Source organism: Staurois parvus, unplaced genomic scaffold, assembly GCF_062004578.1.
Source record: "Staurois parvus isolate SC_StPar_1 unplaced genomic scaffold, SC_StPar_1.0 ptg000136l, whole genome shotgun sequence".
Lineage (NCBI taxonomy): Eukaryota > Metazoa > Chordata > Amphibia > Anura > Ranidae > Staurois > Staurois parvus.
Window position 1 is genome coordinate 12,636,550 of NW_028317932.1, and position 19,009 is coordinate 12,655,558.

Genomic DNA, 19,009 nt, shown 5'->3' on the forward strand with positions numbered 1-19,009 from the left:
AGCCCTATGCAGCTGTGCTCTTTTCAAAAAGTGATCAACAAAGAATTCTTTTCCTTTCCCCTCTATCCCTCTTCCCCACCAAAATTAAATATGTAATCTCAATTACCCCAAATGCACATCTTACAACCACCAACATACAGTGCAAAGATAAATAAATGAAAATTATAATACAATAAATTAAAATAAATCAAATAAATAAATCAACTTAGTGTCCAAAAAATGTCCTTCTATATATATATGGACACTAAGTTGATTTATTGATTTATTTATTTGATTTATTTAAATTTATTGTATTATAATTTTCATTTATTTATCTTTGTGTATGTTGGTGGTTGTAAGATGTGCATTTGGGGAAATTGAGATTACATATTTAATTTTGGTGGGGAAGAGGGATAGAGGGGAAAGGAAAATAATTCTTTGTTGATTATATCACTTTCAAGGGTGAAAGTAGTTTATCTTTTCTGGGTGGGGTATTGTGTAACCTTTGAGGGTGTTCGTATTATTCACTTTTCAAAAAGTGACAACTGGTATGGGGAACTTCTCCCTGTACTGTTGTCACATGCAGGGCTTGGATCAGCAAGCCATGGATCATCAAGCCACTGCAGGAGCGGGAACTTAGTTACATAGTCTGGCTGAAAAAATACAAAAGTCCATTATTCAGTTCAACCAAAAAAAAAAAAGTTATAATCCTATACCCACAATTGATCCAGAAGAAGGCAAAAAAAACCCCCAGCAAAGCATGATCCAACTTGCTCTAGCAGGGGAAAAAATTCCTTCCTGATCCCCCAAGAGACGATTGAATATTCCCTGGATCAACTTTACCTATAAATGTTAGGGTGATCAAGGGGATAAACAGGTGGAATGTGTAACCTGTTCCTGAAGGTGAACTTATCCTTTAAAAGTCAGCAGCTTTTCTGCCATCCTTTAGCAGTCAGTTCCTTACTTTGGCTCCCTAATAGATCTTGCCCCCCTATCTTATGTCCTACTCTGTTTTTCTCATTGACAGTCTGGGATAGAGTACGCTATCGCAAATCATTAGTCTCCTCGCACACTCCCTTAGCCCCCATTTTTTTGTAACCCTGAATTTGTACCTGGTCTGGTCCTGGCCCCATTTCAGTGGTGGATCAACAAGGGGTTGCTGCGGATACCTCCGTGATGCCCGAGTTTATTCTCTCCAGCACTCCAAAGAGAAACTGCAGATGCCCCCCATCGTAATCTTTAGATAATATACAATCGCCTCTTTTATCTGCTCAAAAACTATTTTACTAGATGAACCACCCATTCTTACCAATTTCAAACTTTCCTGTCAGAATACAAATCTCTCTAGGGGCCGTATTTCTATGGTGTACACCCTTCTTGCTGACCCAAGCTGTAAACTTCCCTATATGGATCAATGGGAACAGGACCTGAATGTCAGTTATGATCTATCTGATTGGCAAGACATAGCCCTGGCACTATCTAAAGTTTCTATCAATACCACCTTAATTGAAGAGAACTATAAAACACTATTGCGATGGTACCTGGTCCCAACCGGACAGCAAGGATGTATCCTTCTGCCTCATCAATGTGCTTTCGGCTTTACGGACAGATGGGTTCTATGTTCCACGTTTGGTGGTGATGCCCGATAGTTACTAGATTTTGGATCTACATGTTTAACCTTATCTACATGGTGACGGGGGTGAATGTTCGTAGGGCTCTGGAGACGGCCCTCTTCCATAAACTTCCACTTACAGTACAAAAAAGCCCTCAAATTGCATGCTGTTAGCAGTGAGAATCACCATTGCTAAATATTGGAAGAGATCAATTATTCCGCTTGAATATGTTAAGAACAAAATAATTGGATCATGAGTTCTACACAATAATACTAACAAACGTGATAAAATGTGGTACCCGTGGATTCAATACATTTCCGTGCCTTAATATTATTATTATTGTACAGGATTTATATAGCGCCAACAGTTTGCGGGGAGACAATATAAGGGGGAACAGTACAATTACAATACATTTCAGTACAGAAGAAATAGGAGGGCCCTGCTCGTGGAGCTTACAATCTAAAGGAAGGGGGAGGTGGTACAAAAGGTGATAGCTGCGGGGGATGATCTGGCGGATACTTCCCGATTTCACCCTCTTCTTTTCTTGTCCCTGTTACCCTCTCTCTCTCACTTTTTACTGTCTCTTTTGTGTTTCCTGGTGCTAGCTGAGTTCATTTTATATTCGGTCTACAATATGTCATGTTTTCTACAATGCTTGGTCTGTGCGATCTATGTGTTTCCTACTATTGCTTTCCCTGTACATGCTGGGAACTTCCTATTTGATCTACTCAGTTATTAGTACACAGATGTTCTGGTTTGCTAAGGTATGTCTGTTGTTTACTCAACCAGATGTTCTTTGGTAATGTTTGACACTTTCTTTTATAACATGACATTTCTCTTTTGCACTATTTGTAACTTGAAATATTTCAATATTGGAAAATAAAATAAAAGTCATCAGCTAAAGTACTCTAGTGGCTATAGCTCCCGTTTAAGCCAAGAACCCCAGGGCTGTCAAGCAGCAGTGCTAACATCAATGGACGACCTCAGGGGTGAATAGTATGTAAAAATCCTCGATTGCATGGCTCAGTACATAACACAAGGAAAATGGAGCTAGTTGACTGTCAGACTGACCCTTTGGTTTTAAAACTTTGAGACACCGATCTGGAACACATATGGTAATCAGGACTTCTGCATTTTCTTTGAGTTACAAAGTTCACATTTTAGTTGTTGCTTTGAGACATAAAAATACTGAAGCTAGTGGATGAGTATAAAATCCAGGCCACTAGCATTTTCAGAAGAAAGTCTGCAACAGCGATGGTTACATAGCGAGTGGTGAGTGTGATACTGTCAATGTGTAAGTACTATCTGGAAAGGTAAAACTTGCTGCAGAATCGTCTCTCTTTTGCTTTGATATTTGGCTTTGAGGGCCTGTACAATGGAGAATATCTCGACTTGGTGTGTATGGATTTAACAAAGAAGGGACTAACTGGCATACCTGTTAGTTTGGATGAAAATGGTTTTTGGATTTCTGTTGAGCCTCCAACCTATCTGTAGAGTTATGAGCTTGTTAAGGTTGTTGTTTTGCGAGTAGAAGAACACATTTTATTAACATGTGGTTGTGTGACATACTACACTCTGGAATTATTTCTTTTTTGATAATGTTGCCATTCTGATGGGAAGTAGAAGAGAGGAGTTGGAAGATGCACAGCTGATCTATTGAGATTCCATATGTGAGATTGGTTGAAAGAGGGAAAGTTCTTGACGTTCCACCTCTGAAGAAAATCGTTATAGGACTCACTTGCATATACTGTAAAGCGTTGTTCATTTCTGGTAAGCCTTTTTACCCATCCAAGCAACACTGAGCACGAAGGTGGAAACACTGCTAAATGCTAAACTGTATCTACTTCCAGACCACCCACAATGTACTGTGGACGAGCAGCCCATACAAGCACAGCAATGCACTGGTACACCGCTGCCTGTTATAGGGTTTAAGGTGTGTGCGTGCGCACCCCCACTGACACCCAATGTAATTGTATACAGTGGGAGTCTGTCAGCACCATGAATTATTGGCCAGGACCTGCTGATTGTGTCCAATCACAGCCCAGAGCCCTGTGTTGACAAACAACATAGGGCTCTGTACAGAGGGAACAATCTCTCTGTTTCCTAATCCTGCAAAGCAGGAATAAGAAACAGGGAGATCTTCAGTAAAAAGCAGCAAACTGTCTAACAATGTGTGTACTCATGTTTAATCCTTTGATCTCCCTAGATATTAACCCTTTCCCAGCCAGTGTCATTATTACAGTGACAGTGTTTAGTATTATTATCCCTGATCACTGTATTAATGTCACTGGCGGTGTTAGTTACTTCCCACCCAGCATCAACTGCTGTCAGATTGCAGTCCCATTATAAGTCACTGATCACTGCCATTAGTAGTATTAAAAAATAAATAAAATTTCAGCATATCACCCGTTAAAATATTAGGCTGCTGTGATTAAAAAAAAAAAATAAGACAAAGAAATAATTTCAGAACTTTTTCCACCTTTAATGTAACCTATAAACTGTACAACTCAGTTGAACAACAAACTGAAATCTTTTAGGTGGAGGGAAGTAAAAAAAAAAAAAAAAATAAAAAAAACCACAACTAAAATAATATGGTTGCATAAGTGTGCACACCCTTAAATGAATACTTTGAAGCACCTTTTGATTTGATTACAGCACTTTTAGGTATGAGTCTATCAGCATGGCACATCTTGACTTGGCAATATTTGCCCACTCTTCCTTGCAAAAACACTCCAAATCTGTCAGATTGTGAGGGCATCTCCTGTGCACAGCCGTCTTCAGAACAGCACACAGATTTTCGATCGGATTCAGATCTGGGCTCTGGCTGGACCATTCCAAAACTTTAATCTTCTGGTGAAGCCATTCCTTTGTTGATTTGGATGTATGCTTTGGGTCATTGTCATGCCGAAAGAAGTTCCTCTTCATGTTCAGCTTTCTCTAGCCTGTTTACATACAGTTCTCCCCGTCGGCAATCCTCATCAATCACCGGGCGCCAGCGAGTAATCACCAGCTGGGACCCGGTGGTTGACAGCCGTGGCCGTGAATGGTGGCGTGGGTAGGGCGCAAGCCACCTACCTGGAAATACAGGAGCATCACAAACTTGTATTGCAACTATTTCTTACAATTTTGAGAAGGTTCCAATAATTTTGTCCAGTCCATTTTTGGGGTTTTAGGTGGAATGTGTCAAATTTGGCTTTTTGCTTCTCCACTTTTTTCTGTCCTACCAATACAAACAAAATAACTAAACCAGAGAATGCCTAAACATTTGTAACTGCAGCAATTTTCTGGGCAAAGTGGTGCATTATCTGACAAAAATGCAGGGGTGCCAATATTTTTGCCCATGACTGTAGGAGTGTCGAAGTGTTTCACTATACTTCAGTGAGAACCTCTTTAATGCCATTCACTTGGCCCATATACACACTTTTAGCGTAACCTGATTTACAATCCAACAACCAACATTGTAGAGAATTTAATAAAATTACCATTGGATAAAAACCAAGCATGATATAAAATTGGATACAGATCTCACCCAGGACATTAAGTCTAGGTTCACACCTATGCAGGCTGCGTTTGTTGCGTTTCTGCATTGCGTTGTGTTGAGTTTTTGCACTTGTATTTTTGACGTTTTTGCTGCATTTTGTGTTTTTTCTTAATTTTTTTTAATTTTCTTGTTGCTAGGCAGATTTAAAACGCATCAAAAACAGCGGAGGGAATCATGGCTGGGAGAGAGATATTACTAATTTTCACTTGTATTAAACCACAAACACGTTCTTATATCAAATTTAATCCATATCTGCCCAAAACATATGCAAAAATTAAAGATTTAGCCAATCTGGGTTCCTTTTCCTTTATAAATTACCTATGGTTTATAAATTATCTAATTACATAAAATGTGTTTTTTTAGAATGTGATCCAACATACCTGAACTTGATTTTTCAGGTAAATCTTCCATTGGTACTAGGTGCAGTACACAGGCAGTACAGGTGAAACTCGAAAAATTAGAATATCGGGCAAAAGTTCATTTAATTCAGTAATGCAACTTAAAAGGTGAAACTAATATATGAGATAGACTCATTACATGCAAAGCAAGATAGTTCAAGACGTGATTTGTCATAATTGTGATGATTATGGTTTACAGTTCATGAAAACCCCAAATCCACAATCTCAGAAAATTTGAATATTACATGCAATCAATAAAACAAGGATTGTACATAGAACAATATCGGACCTCTGAAAAGTATAAGCATGCATATGTACTCAGTACTTGGTTTGGGCCCCTTTTGCAGCAATTACTGCCTCAATGTGGCGTGGCATGGAAGCTATCAGCCTGTGGCACTGCTGAGGTGTTATGGAAGACCAGGATGCTTCAATAGTGGCCTTCAGCTCTTCTGCATTGTTCGGTCTCCTGTATCTCATCTTTCTCTTGGCAATGCCCCATAGATTCTCTATGGGGTTCAGGTCAGGCGAGTGTGCTGGTCAATCAAGCACAGTAATCCCATGGTCATTGAACCCGGTTTTGGTGCTTTTGGCAGTGTGAACAGGTGCCAAGTCCTGCTGGAAAATGAAGTCAGCATCTCCATAAAGGTCATCTGTGGAAGGAAGCATGAAGTGCTCCAAAATCTCCTGGTAGACGGCTGCATTGACCCTGGACTTAATGAAGCACAGTGGACCAACACTAGCAGATGACATGGCTCCCCAAATCAACACAGACTGTGGAAACTTCACACTGGACTTCAAGCATCTTGCAGTGTGTGCCTCTCCATTCTTCCTCCATACTCTGGGTCCTTGGTTTCCAAATGAGATGCAAAAGTTGCTCTCATCAGAAAAGAGCACTTTGGACCACTGAACAACAGACCAGGTCCGTTTTTCTTTAGCCCAGGTAAGACGCTTCTGATGTTGTTTGTTGTTCATGAGCGGCTTGACAAGAGGAATACGACATTTGAATCCCATGTCCAGGATCCGTCTGTGTATGGTGGCTCTTGATGCACTGACTCCAGCCTCAGTCCACCCCTTGTGAAAATCCCCAACACTTTTGAATGGCCTTTTCCTGACAATCCTCTCCAGGCTGCGGTCATCCCTGCTGCTTGTGCACGTTTTCCTTCCACACAACTTTCTATTAATGTGCTTTGATACAGCACTTTGGGAACATCCAACTTCTTTTGCAATTACCTTTTGAGGCTTTCCCTCCTTTATGGAGGGTGTCAATGATGGTTTTCTGCGCAACTGTCAGGGCAGCAGTCTTTCCCATGATTGTGATTCCTACTGAACCAGCCTGAGAGACAATTTAAAGGCTCAGGAACCCTTTGCAGGTGTTATGGCTTAATTAGCTGATTAGAGTGGGACACTTTGACCCTAGAATATTGCACCTTTCACAATATTCTAATTTTCTGAGATTGTGGATTTGGGGTTTTGATGAGCTGTAAGCCATAATCATCACAATTATGACAAATCACGACTTGAACTATCTTGCTTTGCATGTAATGAGTCTATCTCATATATTTGTTTTACCTTTAAAGTTGCATTACTGAATTAAATGAACTTTTGCACAATATTCTAATTTTTTGAGTTTCACCTGTAGGTGAGTGCAGTACGGAGGAGGGGGGTTCCGCATGGAGGAGGTAGGTGCAATACAGGAGGTGGGTTCCGTATGGAGGAGGTGAGTTCTATATGGACGAGGGAGGAGGCAGGTGCAGTACGCATAGTTGCCAATTGGCACGGATTACCTGGGACAGTCCCGATATTTTTAATTATGTCCCACCACTGCTCAGTTCCGGAAATCTGAGATCAGGGCAGGGACAGTTGCAGACAGTGCTTTGTAATTCCGTGTGAGCCCAGGGCAGTGAAAAAAAACAAAGGAAAAAAAAAACCCACAAAACTTTCCTGTTACCATTTGCTATGCAGGAAAAGGGGGGGGGGTGTCTGTAGCAAACTGGGGACTAGTTTTTAATTTTTGGGTCAGGTGGACTAATCTGCAGTGCCGCGGTTTCTTAATAATGAACGAAATTCTCAGCCACTTTTGTATCAATCCACCAGATTGCCCCGCAGATTGATGTAGAAAAGGCCGGGACATTAGCTTAATTCACAGGTGTCTCTGCACTTCAGATACGTCTGCCGCACCCGAAAATGAAAAATAGTCCCCAGTCTTCCACGGGCCCCTTCCCGCATAGCAAATGGCAACAGGAATGTTTTAAATTTTTTAACTGCTCTAGGCTGGTACAGAACTACAAAGCACGGTCTCCCCCCAAATCATGAGACACAAGGACAAACTGGACCAGGGGATTGATCACTCAAGAATCTTCAGCAGGGAACAGAATGGATTAGTGAACTGCATTGCTCAGTATAAGTACCTGTCACCATACACAGATTGACACACATTTCTGCATGTTGCGCATAGGGCAGCCCATTCACTTCATTGGGTTGTACTATGCATGCTTGTCCCCAAATAGAAGCTCCTGCTCCTTTTTAGGTGATAAGCTTTGCAGTTTTTAAACTCGGATCCTCTACTGTGGTGCACCTGCAGCCTCTGACCCTCTTCAGTGGTACGCCTTCAGCCTCTGACCCTCTCCTGTACTAAGCCTGCAGTCTCAGGCCATAGTCCTGTACTAACTGTAGTAACCCCTAGAGACCAATCAGTGAGCGGTAATGATGTGCTGTAACCTCCAAATCAGTCAGTGTGAACCAGTTTTGTTTACATTACATTTTTTGAGATAAGTCTATGATTGCATTTATTTCTATTTTTGGAATGATGGGGTGGAGAGCAAATTGCACGAAGGGGGGGGGGAGCCCAAGAGAAACTTAGACTGTTTAACCACACCCCCTTTAAGCCACACAATATTTAGCAAAATTTAAACTACACCCACTCTTTGGTGCAGCGTGCACAGCCATCCTCTTTCTTGTTAGACCACACCCATGAATGAATGTCTCACCCCTAATTTTTTTTTTAAATGTTGGCAACTATGCTAAATTGGGCATCTCCACCTAAGAGATGATTTTTAGAGGAATGAGGCCAGCACTGTGCCCAGCACAGCCACCCCATCTTCCCCACCTAGCATGGAATGGCTTTGTGCGACTAGTCATCACTATGAGAACTCATGGAGAGACCGTGGAGTAAATAATTCCCTTTCACAGCCCGCTAGACTAAACAAGAATTATATCCTGAATATACAGGAAGGGGTGGACTTAAGCAATCATGTTTTAGTTTTGTTTGTGAATACCAAAAGAAGTTTTTGGCCCACCAGCAAGGGTCAGTGTACAGAGAACTAAAAAAAAAAACCAAACAAAAAAAAAAAAAACTCTAGGAGTCTTCATGGCAAACTGTATATTATGCTTTGCAAGGATAACTCTCATCAACACTCAGATTTCAAAAGGAATTTATTTCAATAAAAAGACAAAATGTGCAATACAAAGTACATTACTAAAATGTAAAAAGTCAAACACTGAAATTCACTTATATTACAATAAAGCAGAAACATCTGGACACACATACATACGCACACTAAACCACATAATTTCTATGTCAGTAAAAGTGCTGCTTGTAAAGGGAAATGAGCTAAAAATGTATCAGCATATCTGATATATCATGTTAGAACTACAGAACACAAAAATGTAAAACTATACAATAACGAGGCAAAACAAACACATAGGTTAAATGAAAACAATACCAAGTCTGCTTTTACCCTGAATATTTCATATTACAGTATTCTTTGTTACATCCACCTTTTTGCACTCTTCTGAAAAAAAGGCCCTTTCTGATTTTTTTTTTTTTGTCTTTTTGTGTGCATTTGTCACAAGCAAAATCTAAAAGATATATTCACCTTCGGGAACATGTTAAATTTGAAAACAGCACAACCATGCAGGGCTCCGACAACATGGCCACGTCATTCATTTACAGTTTCTTGTGAGTGAATGCTTACAAGTACGGTCAGCCATTGCAGCTGATGGCTTGTATTTCTCAATGAACTATGAGGGTGCTGGTAAGTGCTCTTGTAGCTCATTAATCTTCCTGCTCTCAGGAGGTATGGGCAGACAGCTATGCTGAGAGTATGCAGGAGCCTGAGACTGCATTTGCATTCTGCCGATTGCAGTTGCATTGCCCTGCTAAAAAAAATATGTGAATTTATTTATTTTAAAAGTGAACTCATCCTTGGTGGGGTTGGTGGAGTCAAATCAAAATTAAAAAATGTATTCGACTACAGTAAATTCGAAGGAGCGGAATGGAAAATTGTTCTTGAATAAACAAATTTCTAACCGTGAATATGATTTTCATTCAGAAAGGTCTATTCACTCCAAAATCAAGTGCTGAAAGCAAACATTTTTTAAATACTTTCAAGCGACATTTGTCATGTCCAGTACAGATAAGAATTTTCATTTTCGTATGAATATTCATATGCATTCCATTTGTTTGAACATCTACTAGTGTATTGGCAGCTTTACAAATCTGCCTTCCTAAAGCCTTCCAGAAGTGTTTTTTTTTTTTTTAATCTTGTTGCACATTGAATTAGGGCAATTTTTTTTTTACTGATTTTATTACACCAATAACACACTCGTAAAAATTCTAGCTTTTTTTTTTTTTGTTTTTAATTAAGAGAGTGTGGAGTGCATGTTTACATGCCTGTGTGTAACAGGCACATTGAAAACAATGATCTGCATTTACATCCCTAAAAAAGAAAAAGTAAAAAAAAAAAAAAGAAAAAAAAAAAAAAAAAGGCCACACACATTTTACACATTAGCGTGCAAGAGGCCAAAAGGCATACTGGATTCAGGGTATGTTATTTATATTACTTACAAACTTAACTATATAACTGTTCTGTCTTACAAAATAAAACTTACAGAAAGGTGGAGTAACATTTTCAGCTTCTTGTACACAGGCATGAAACCTATACAGCTTGGTGCTTTAAGGCCCAATCCAGCCAAAATCTTTTTAAATTATTAATAGAGTGGAGAAGGTTTAAAACATGTCTTTTTTTTTTTACTGCTGTCTGTGGCTCTGTTGAGGAGATTTCCTTTTACTTTTTATCCTTGTGACACTAGGACAGGAAGTGAAGGGAATGAGCTTCATTGACAAAGGCTCTTTTGACATAGGCAGCCATTAAATAGGCTGTTGATCTGTGATTTTACTACCTCCTAATTGCGCACAGATATGGTGCCACTTGGGAGCATATACAATGCCGCAGCTACATACCAAATTTGACCGGTGGCACTGCCTGTCAAAATCTCCCATGTGAGTAAATGAGCCATTGATGCAACTGTGAGCCTTGTTGCGGCACATTCTGCAATACAGAAAAACAGGCATCAGGAGGCAGCAGTATCATCTCCTGCACAAATTCAAACCTCCTTTCACCTCTCTGAAAAATAATCCACTGTGGATTGCTTTTCAGGGCTGATAGTAAACACCACTGCTAGTTCAAAAGGAGTCTAAAAGGCACAGGCAGCAATAAAAGTTGCTTTCGCACTTTTGTAGATTTGCATGGAAGGAAAGCAGGTCTGATGCAAATTAAAGTCCATCAACCCTGGCCCTTGACAGTATAACCTTTATGAAGCTGTATCTCTATCCCCCCAGAGCTGGCTAGTGTTAAGTATCAGACAACCTCTTGCCTCCACAGATGTGGATCTGCTGGATGGTTAAAGCAAGGCAGGTGTACAAAGATGGCAACCACAGCCATACAGTCGCTTTTCTTTTAGGGACCATTCACACCATTACAATATGTGAGCACATACACAATAACACATTAATGTGCAATGTATTCATTTAAATGCACTCATGTACTGCACTGCACGTTCATCAATGAGGTGTGTAGGGTGCCATTCAGAATGAAGGACACTGCATCACACCATTGCACATTACTGCAGCACAATAGTGTGGATGGGCTTTAAAACCCTCCTCCAGCACACATGATCCAGGCTTTATCCATCGGATATCTGAAGCAAGCAACTCCCCATTCATTTTAGTAGGGTGAAAAAAAGAGGAGCTGCAGAGAACACTCACAGATGTGACAACGCTCTCCAATCTCTGAGTGTTCTCTGCAGCAGGATGCACAGTCTTTGGAGGCTTTACACTGTGCTCTGCAATTCTAGAAATAAAATGTAAAATGCAAGGGCAGTGGGATGTTTTCGAAGCCATGTCCTGCAGTTGGGAAAGAAAAGATAACTGGCCCCAAAGTGTCAAACTGTATGTGTTTGATGCTCCAAATTCAAGCTAAATAACAGACCTGAACATTTCTTTTCGGGCACCAATCTATGCGTCCTTGTTCCAAAGCAGTGCAAATTGTCTATAGCTTTATCCCATGAGATGAGCAGTGCTGTGCAATGGGATTTATGTGCCATATCGCAATTTTTAAGCTCTCCTATCTGTTGAGTAGAAAAAAAAGTAAACAAGATTTCTTACAGATGTGCTTTCATTAGCAGTTCAAGTTGGACGTCCTCATATCACCACTTCTATCCAAATTATTGCAAGAAAGGCAATTCACAATCCAGCTACAAAAGGAGCATGTTTAATCAAAGCCATGGTTGAGATGGCACACCTTGGAATGTTGCTACTATACATGGACTTTAGTGAAGGCATCTTTTACAAAGGATTATAATGAAATGAAGATCCCCACCCCTATGTTAACTGCAGTATATCGAATTGACCTAATCTATCAGAAACCTGTACTAAGAAAAATACACAGGATTCCATTGCCAGCCTCTCCTCCTGAAAATGTGTTTTGCCTGGCATGCTGAATCAGTGATCTGCCAGGTGGACCTGATTGGACACCGAATTCACCCCTATGGGCCGGCAAGTGCAAAGGACTTGCATCCATTTACACCCACCTACCTACAATCTGATCTGCTCTGGTTTGTTCAGCTCCTAACAGTTTCTCCATAAACACAGAAAACATTCTGGATAACATCATTATTATAACATAGGACAAGGAGACAAAAGACAAATCTCAATATGGAGTGTTAAGCTGATATAGCACTTGTGTGTGCCCACAGTAGAAAGCATTAAACTGCTGTGTATGTTTATTGCCATTCATTTTCAAAGACAACGCAATACTCAAACACTGATAAGGAAAAAACAAAACAAAACACCGGAACCTTAGCAGAACATATGCAATAAGAAACAGATGCTCACAAGGATTAAAAAAATAAATAAATAATCAGGCAGGGGTGTTTAGTCCATGGCTTTGAGGGCTCATTGAAAATGAAAGGGCATACCTAACAAAGCACATCAGCATTCGCACAATTGCAAATGGACCCTGAAAAAAAAGAAGCCAACTAGTAGATTCATTGGCTCCTGTCTAAAATTGCCCTAGTATGACGTTCTACTGAGTACAGTCAAGATGGCTGCCTCACCATCTTGCCAGCAGATAAAGCGTTTTGAGTCTATAGAAATTTAAAATGATTGATTGACTTGAACTCTTATATGGACAACAAAAGAAGCAGCAACAGAAATGCAATTCCACGCTCACTTTATCAAAGTAAAAATAATCGAACCTAAAATGAATCATCCAAATGCAGGTGGTCAATTTTGTGTGCAATCAATACTATTTTCAATGCAATCGTCTTGACATTTTTTTTTCAAATAAACACAAGACCATGGGGGAGATTTACTAAAACTGGTACAGCTGTGCATAGTAACCCGTTTGTAGGTTTTACTGTCAAAGCTTAAAGGATACGTTCACCTTTCGCAACATGTTAAACCCATGTTACATCGGGGTCTTAACATGGTACAAAAAGGACCAGCCCCCGTTCCTCTCGGATCCCATGTTGTGACAGCTAACAGGGGATCTTATTACCCCCGCAAGCTGTCACTATTTTAAAACCGTGGCCATGCGGGTCTCCACCGTGCCACTCATTCACAGTAATCTGTGAATAGCAAAACTACAAATTTGGCTTTATGGCTGTCGGCTTGTAGTTCTCAATGAACTACCACTGTGCTGAGGTAGCTTATTGATTCTTCCTGTGAGAGTGTATCTGCCTGCCCATACGAGGTACGAGCACACAGAACTTCTCCCCATACTGTTGTCACATGGAGGGGGATGATCGGCAGCAGCTGCAGCATTGGAAACATGTTACACCCTAAAAACAGGTGGAACATGCAACATGTTCCCAAAGGTGAACATCTAGAAGTAGGCTACTGGAGAGTTTATTTGAATCTGGCTGGGGCAGTTCTAGAAAACACACTAGAGATACACGGAGTTGTACTCTTTTGCTTATCCCAGTAACTTTTATATGAATCCAAGTTTCAAAATATTGGTTTAATTTCTTTAATATACTTTCAATGACTGTACACTTGTATTAAAAATGTTACAATTGTGCCACTTTGAAAAAATGGCCAATTGTGCCATTTTGTAAAATATGTTGTACTGAACACAAACATATGGCTACATTCCCAGTCTGGGAGTCTGGCAGTTGTACAATGCGATTGGTTAGCAAGGTATTAAAAATATTGGTTGTTTGTGTCTACCATGCTCACACACCTTCATAAACAAGCAAGAGCAGCTACTTTTTTTGACTTGACAGATTTCCTTTTAAAGCAGAATTCCAGGAAACATCTTTTGTTTAGGTGTTTTGGATAGTGTGGGGACGAGATAAAACCTCTTTTAGATTTTTACAGCCACCTCTTGTTTGGGAGATTTCCCCTCACTTCCTGTATGGTCATTCAGAAGCGAGTCTTTCCAATGAGAACACTGCAATGGAATTTTTTTTTTTTCTAAACAGAAGACTGGGAAGGGGTCCATTGTGGAGGGCTCCTCCACTTCTGTCCTGGGGACCACATATGAAGTGAATATCCCCAACAGAACATGTGCCATGACGATCCAGCTGTATAGTTCCTCTAAAAATCTCCACCCATTTCTGTACATGCTGCTACCACCTGTCTCTGTACCTCCGGTATCCAAACTGAAATCAAATATACTGCAAACCCAGAGGAGATAATTGGAGGAACAACAGGGTTACAAAGGTAAGCATGTTAAACAAATGTGCTAGTCTTCCTCCACTTTATCATTTTTACTTTTGTATGGTGACTGTCTGTCTATAGCAGGTTTACCTGGCAGAATGTTCTGTACTGGGTTAGTTTGGTGCTAATGTGTTCACCCTCCATCATGCTGGGAAGAGGAAAACATAGAACACTCTAAAATATAATTAACCATGTGTAGGAAATTTCGGCCCATTTCTTGCACTCATTACTTCTCATTCTGTAGCCCACCAAAAAGACCCTAAACTCAATGTCAGCATCACTTCCTATTACCTACCATATATATTATGTCAGATCACTTACATTCATCCAGCAGTTAAAGTATAAGCCTCATTTCACATATATACGAATCTGGATGTGTTCTGAACCACACCGATTTGTAAAACATGTGAACCAAAAATGTTTCTGTAGAGCCCATTCACATATGAGCGGGCCGGTCACAGTGCGATTTGAGGGAAAAAAAAAAAATTTCCGTCCGGTTCATATGTGATTTCCAATCTCATACACTTTAACAATTCACATTGAAGATCGCACCTGAACCCCTGAATAAAATCACACCAGACCGGGCTTAAATAACACTGCAAGCCATCCCGCACATGTGTGAACCCACCGAGTCTTCTGAACATTTTCAACATCTGCAACCAAGACTACATCAACGCACATTCTTGCACCTGAATCAGCTGGCCATAAAAAGTATAAAAAAAATGAATTTTATATTGACGCTGGAAACAGGCGACCATCCAAATAAAACGTATTAATAATGACCTCTTTTAACCAAGATTCCACACACCTTTTTGTACGATGCACATAAACATGCATTCTTGGGTAATAATTGCTTACAAGTTTATGTTAAAGCCTATGGGAAGGTAGATGTTAAAGTAGAACTAAAGTCAAAACTTTTTTCTAGTTTTGGACAGAGTATAGATGGATGAGAACACCTTTTAGGTTTTTATTACTGTCTGTATCCTCCTTTGGTTGATCCACCCTCTTGATTTGTCAACAAAAGTGAAAGCAAAAGAAAATCCCAAATTTCGGGTTGTCCTCAGAATAATAAAAGAGGGGAGATCTTCCAATGGGGACGCTAGTTCTGGTGACCTGTTTTAGCAATGAGACCGAAAGTGAAGGGTAACCTCCCCAATGGGACAAAGATGGCAAAAAACTGACAAGGGTTGTAACCCTCCCTTACTCTATCCAAAATGGAAAAAAAAAAAAAAAGTTTTGCTTATAGTTCTACTTTAAACCTGTGGCCAGAGCAGACTTTATGCCATTTCCTTAATTAGAATACTAAGATTAATAAATGTTTTGCCCAGAACTTCTTTCCAGTTCAGCCTCATCAAACAATGATGGAAGAGCCCCCTTCGGAACCCCTGATACATGCTAAATGTTCTTCAAAAATGTGACCAATAACTTATGTGGATGGACAATATCTTGGTGCTCAATTGTTTCCATAAACTTTGAGATTTTCTTAGTGCACTTGGGGGTTGCCCCAACAATTGATGCCCCATGAGATTGGCATACTCATCTATAGCCAGGTCTAGCTCTTCACCTCCTCACTTTCCTTCAGTTTTTAATGTCTGTGGACATCTTAAAGTGGTCCTAAAGCTTAAAGTTTTTTTTTTTTTTTTTAACTTATTGCATTCTGTGCATTAAGGTAAAAAGCTTTCGGAGTGCAGCTTGTCCCCCCAGCCCCCCTAAATACTTACCTGAGCCCAAGCTGGATCCAGCAATATGCACAAGAGCATAGGCTTTCTCCCTCCTCATTGGCTTAGACGCAGCAGCATAAGCCATTGGCTCCTGCTGCTGTCAATCACAGCCAGTGAAGAGGGAGTAGCGGGCGGTGCCAAGCTGTGCGCTTATGAGGGGATGAGAGACGTTGCACACACAGAGCCGGCTCAGCAGTGAGGTCGCACAAGTGCCCCCATAGTAAGTGGCTTGCAATGGGGACACTTGGCAGCAGAAAGAAGCCAGGAGCACCAGTGGGGGACTTGAGAAGAGGAAGATCGGGGCTGCTCTGTGCAAAACCATTGCACAGAGCAGGCAAGTATAAACCTGTTTGTTATAAAAAAAAACAAACAAAAAAAAAACAAAACAATCCTTTAAAATCACTTTAATTATCTTTTACCTTAACTGTACTTTTAATAACTGACTTGGCAAAACAGCTACATCATAGGTATTAGGCAGTTCCCATAAACACATTAGCCATAAAGGCAAAACAATTTAACCCTACTGTATCATGATCTTCAAGTTTTCTAAATGTTAGAAAATAAAAACAACCAACATTCTACAGACATGTTCATGTGGAAATTACATTAATTCACAAAGCTATTCCACAAACACGTTATTTTTTCCAGATAAAAACTTGTGCACGGTACACCGCATTGCCATCTGCTGGTGAGAGACATCTATTGTGCAGGCCATTCCAGGACAATTGCATTCACGCTGAAATGCTCATCAACTCACAGGAGCATAGAGACTGTTATTTGAGAGAGCTGCTTTACAGCAAGCCAGTGATGTAACACATATCTTGCAGATATCACCCTTGTGCCTAACCAGCTGCATTTATTTTTATCCAAAGCTTTACGTTTGACATAAAACAAAACCACATTTTCTCTGAATAGAAAACATTACTTTATACTAGAAGGGTCAAATATAACCATAAATACATCTGAACACCACAAAAGGTTTGGTGGGTGTTCATGGAAACACTCCTGACATAGCCAAAAAAATACTAAAGTTATGGCTGGTTACTTATCCAATTTATATAAATTGCTTAACGCTTCAATTAAGGTATCATGTAAAAACTTTGGTAAACTACAAGTCAGTCACTTCTATAGGCTGCTCCATTGTGTTTTGATTCAAATTTGGGGGTAATAGGGAAGAGTTTGTTTGGCTTTCCTATTTTATGGCACCTCTTCTATGGGTCTAGTCAGTAGATAGAGTAATGCAGATACTCGGGGATCTCTGGTGGCTTTTGCCAGGCACAACAAGCTCAGTTCTTTCAGAGATGTACACCAGTTTCTCTTCTTGTAGACTGCAAGCACTAAATCTATTGGTTTCCACATTAGTGCCTGAGCCAGCAGTGTTGACACCTGTGACATTGTGTATAGGAGCTGCCCCACTCATCTGTTCGAATGATTTACTGAATACAGCTGTTGCAGTCCGTGCAAGACTATAGCTTCCAGGTTTAGGGAGTGACTGGCTAGTTGTCAGAGTCAGCCTCTTTAGAGATACTAGCTCTAAATTCTCACTCATGGCTCTTTGATTCTGCTTCCTGTTGAGATGCTCACGGCAAGGATCCCCTGTAGATTCCCTTTCTTTACCCCCGGCCCTGGATCCAAGAGATCTCCTCTGGGCTTTACCCAAAGGCGGCCTACTGAAGCTACCACTGCTGCTGTGAGACATGGCCGACTGGCTTGAGCTTGAGGCTGCCCTGGAACAGAAACCTTCGTCCACCTCTGCTATTTCAGACAGCTCATCTGGTAGGGTCAACTCTGCAGAGTCTGGAAAAACACATGTATTAAACAAAAAAAAATAAATAAATTAACGTCACAGTTCAAGGAGCAGGAACAAATGTATTGCTACAGCATCATCTAAAGCATTATCTATTGAAGGAGTGTCAGTTATATTTACCCATGTATTAAAAAAAAAAAAAATTCATATATTCAACCAGTGATTTTGCAGCACACAATATGAAGTGAAGGAAGAGTATAGGAAAAGGTTTTAAGGGTAGTGGTTTTCATACATTTTAAAAGGCTGTTAAGCCCAAGCTGCTATACCTTTAAAGCAGACATTTCTTTAGAAATAAAAGGTTTGCCAGTCCCATACCCCCAAACAAATTTCTTTTGAAAAAATAAAAATGAACAAAAAAAAAAAAAAAAACATGAAAAATAAACTGTTGGCACAAGACTTACCTCAGCCCTGGCTTCTGACAGCATGCCTTACCGCTGCCGCCTTAGAAAGCACTGGAAGCAGGGCTAAGGTAAGTTTTTTTTTCCTCTTTTTTTGCCAACTGCTTATTTTTGGAGAGTTTTTTTTTTTTTTACTACTTCTATTTGGGGTAAAGGGGCTGTCAGTAAAGCAGACCTTCTATTTTTGGTACTTGTGTGTGTGTATATGCATGTTATGAGCATGCCCATCATGCTTCTCCCACAATCTTTACACCTAGTGTTACTATGAAAGCACACAAAACATGGAGGCACACAGGGCTAAAATAATTATTACAAATTACTAGCCAAAGATGCAAAAAAAAAAAAAAAAAAAAAACCCCAAAACACAATCCAGCGACTACCTTTCCAACCCTCCTCCTTCACATCATTAGGTTTATTACAAAAATGTAGGTGTGCCTGTGGTGCAAATACATAAAAACTGAAGATTCAAAGAGAAAGCATGCAGGTGACTGTGAGGAAAGCCAAGTGGTTAACCATGCATAAAAACAGATTATATGATCACCCAAATTTAG

At 40.1% G+C, this 19,009-nt stretch overlaps 1 protein-coding gene across 2 annotated transcripts in view; it reads right to left on the minus strand.

The window, feature by feature from the left end:
- Window positions 1-8,945: 8,945 nt before the first annotated feature.
- The window catches only part of HYCC1 (hyccin PI4KA lipid kinase complex subunit 1), a 137,943-nt gene continuing 127,879 nt past the window's right edge, over window positions 8,946-19,009 (minus strand). For both annotated transcript variants that reach the window (XM_089673191.1, XM_089673192.1), the window contains one exon: window positions 8,946-18,050. In XM_089673191.1, the coding sequence (XP_089529317.1) occupies window positions 17,473-18,050 (578 nt within the window). In that variant the 3' untranslated portion in view covers window positions 8,946-17,472. The remainder of the gene's footprint in view (window positions 18,051-19,009) is intronic.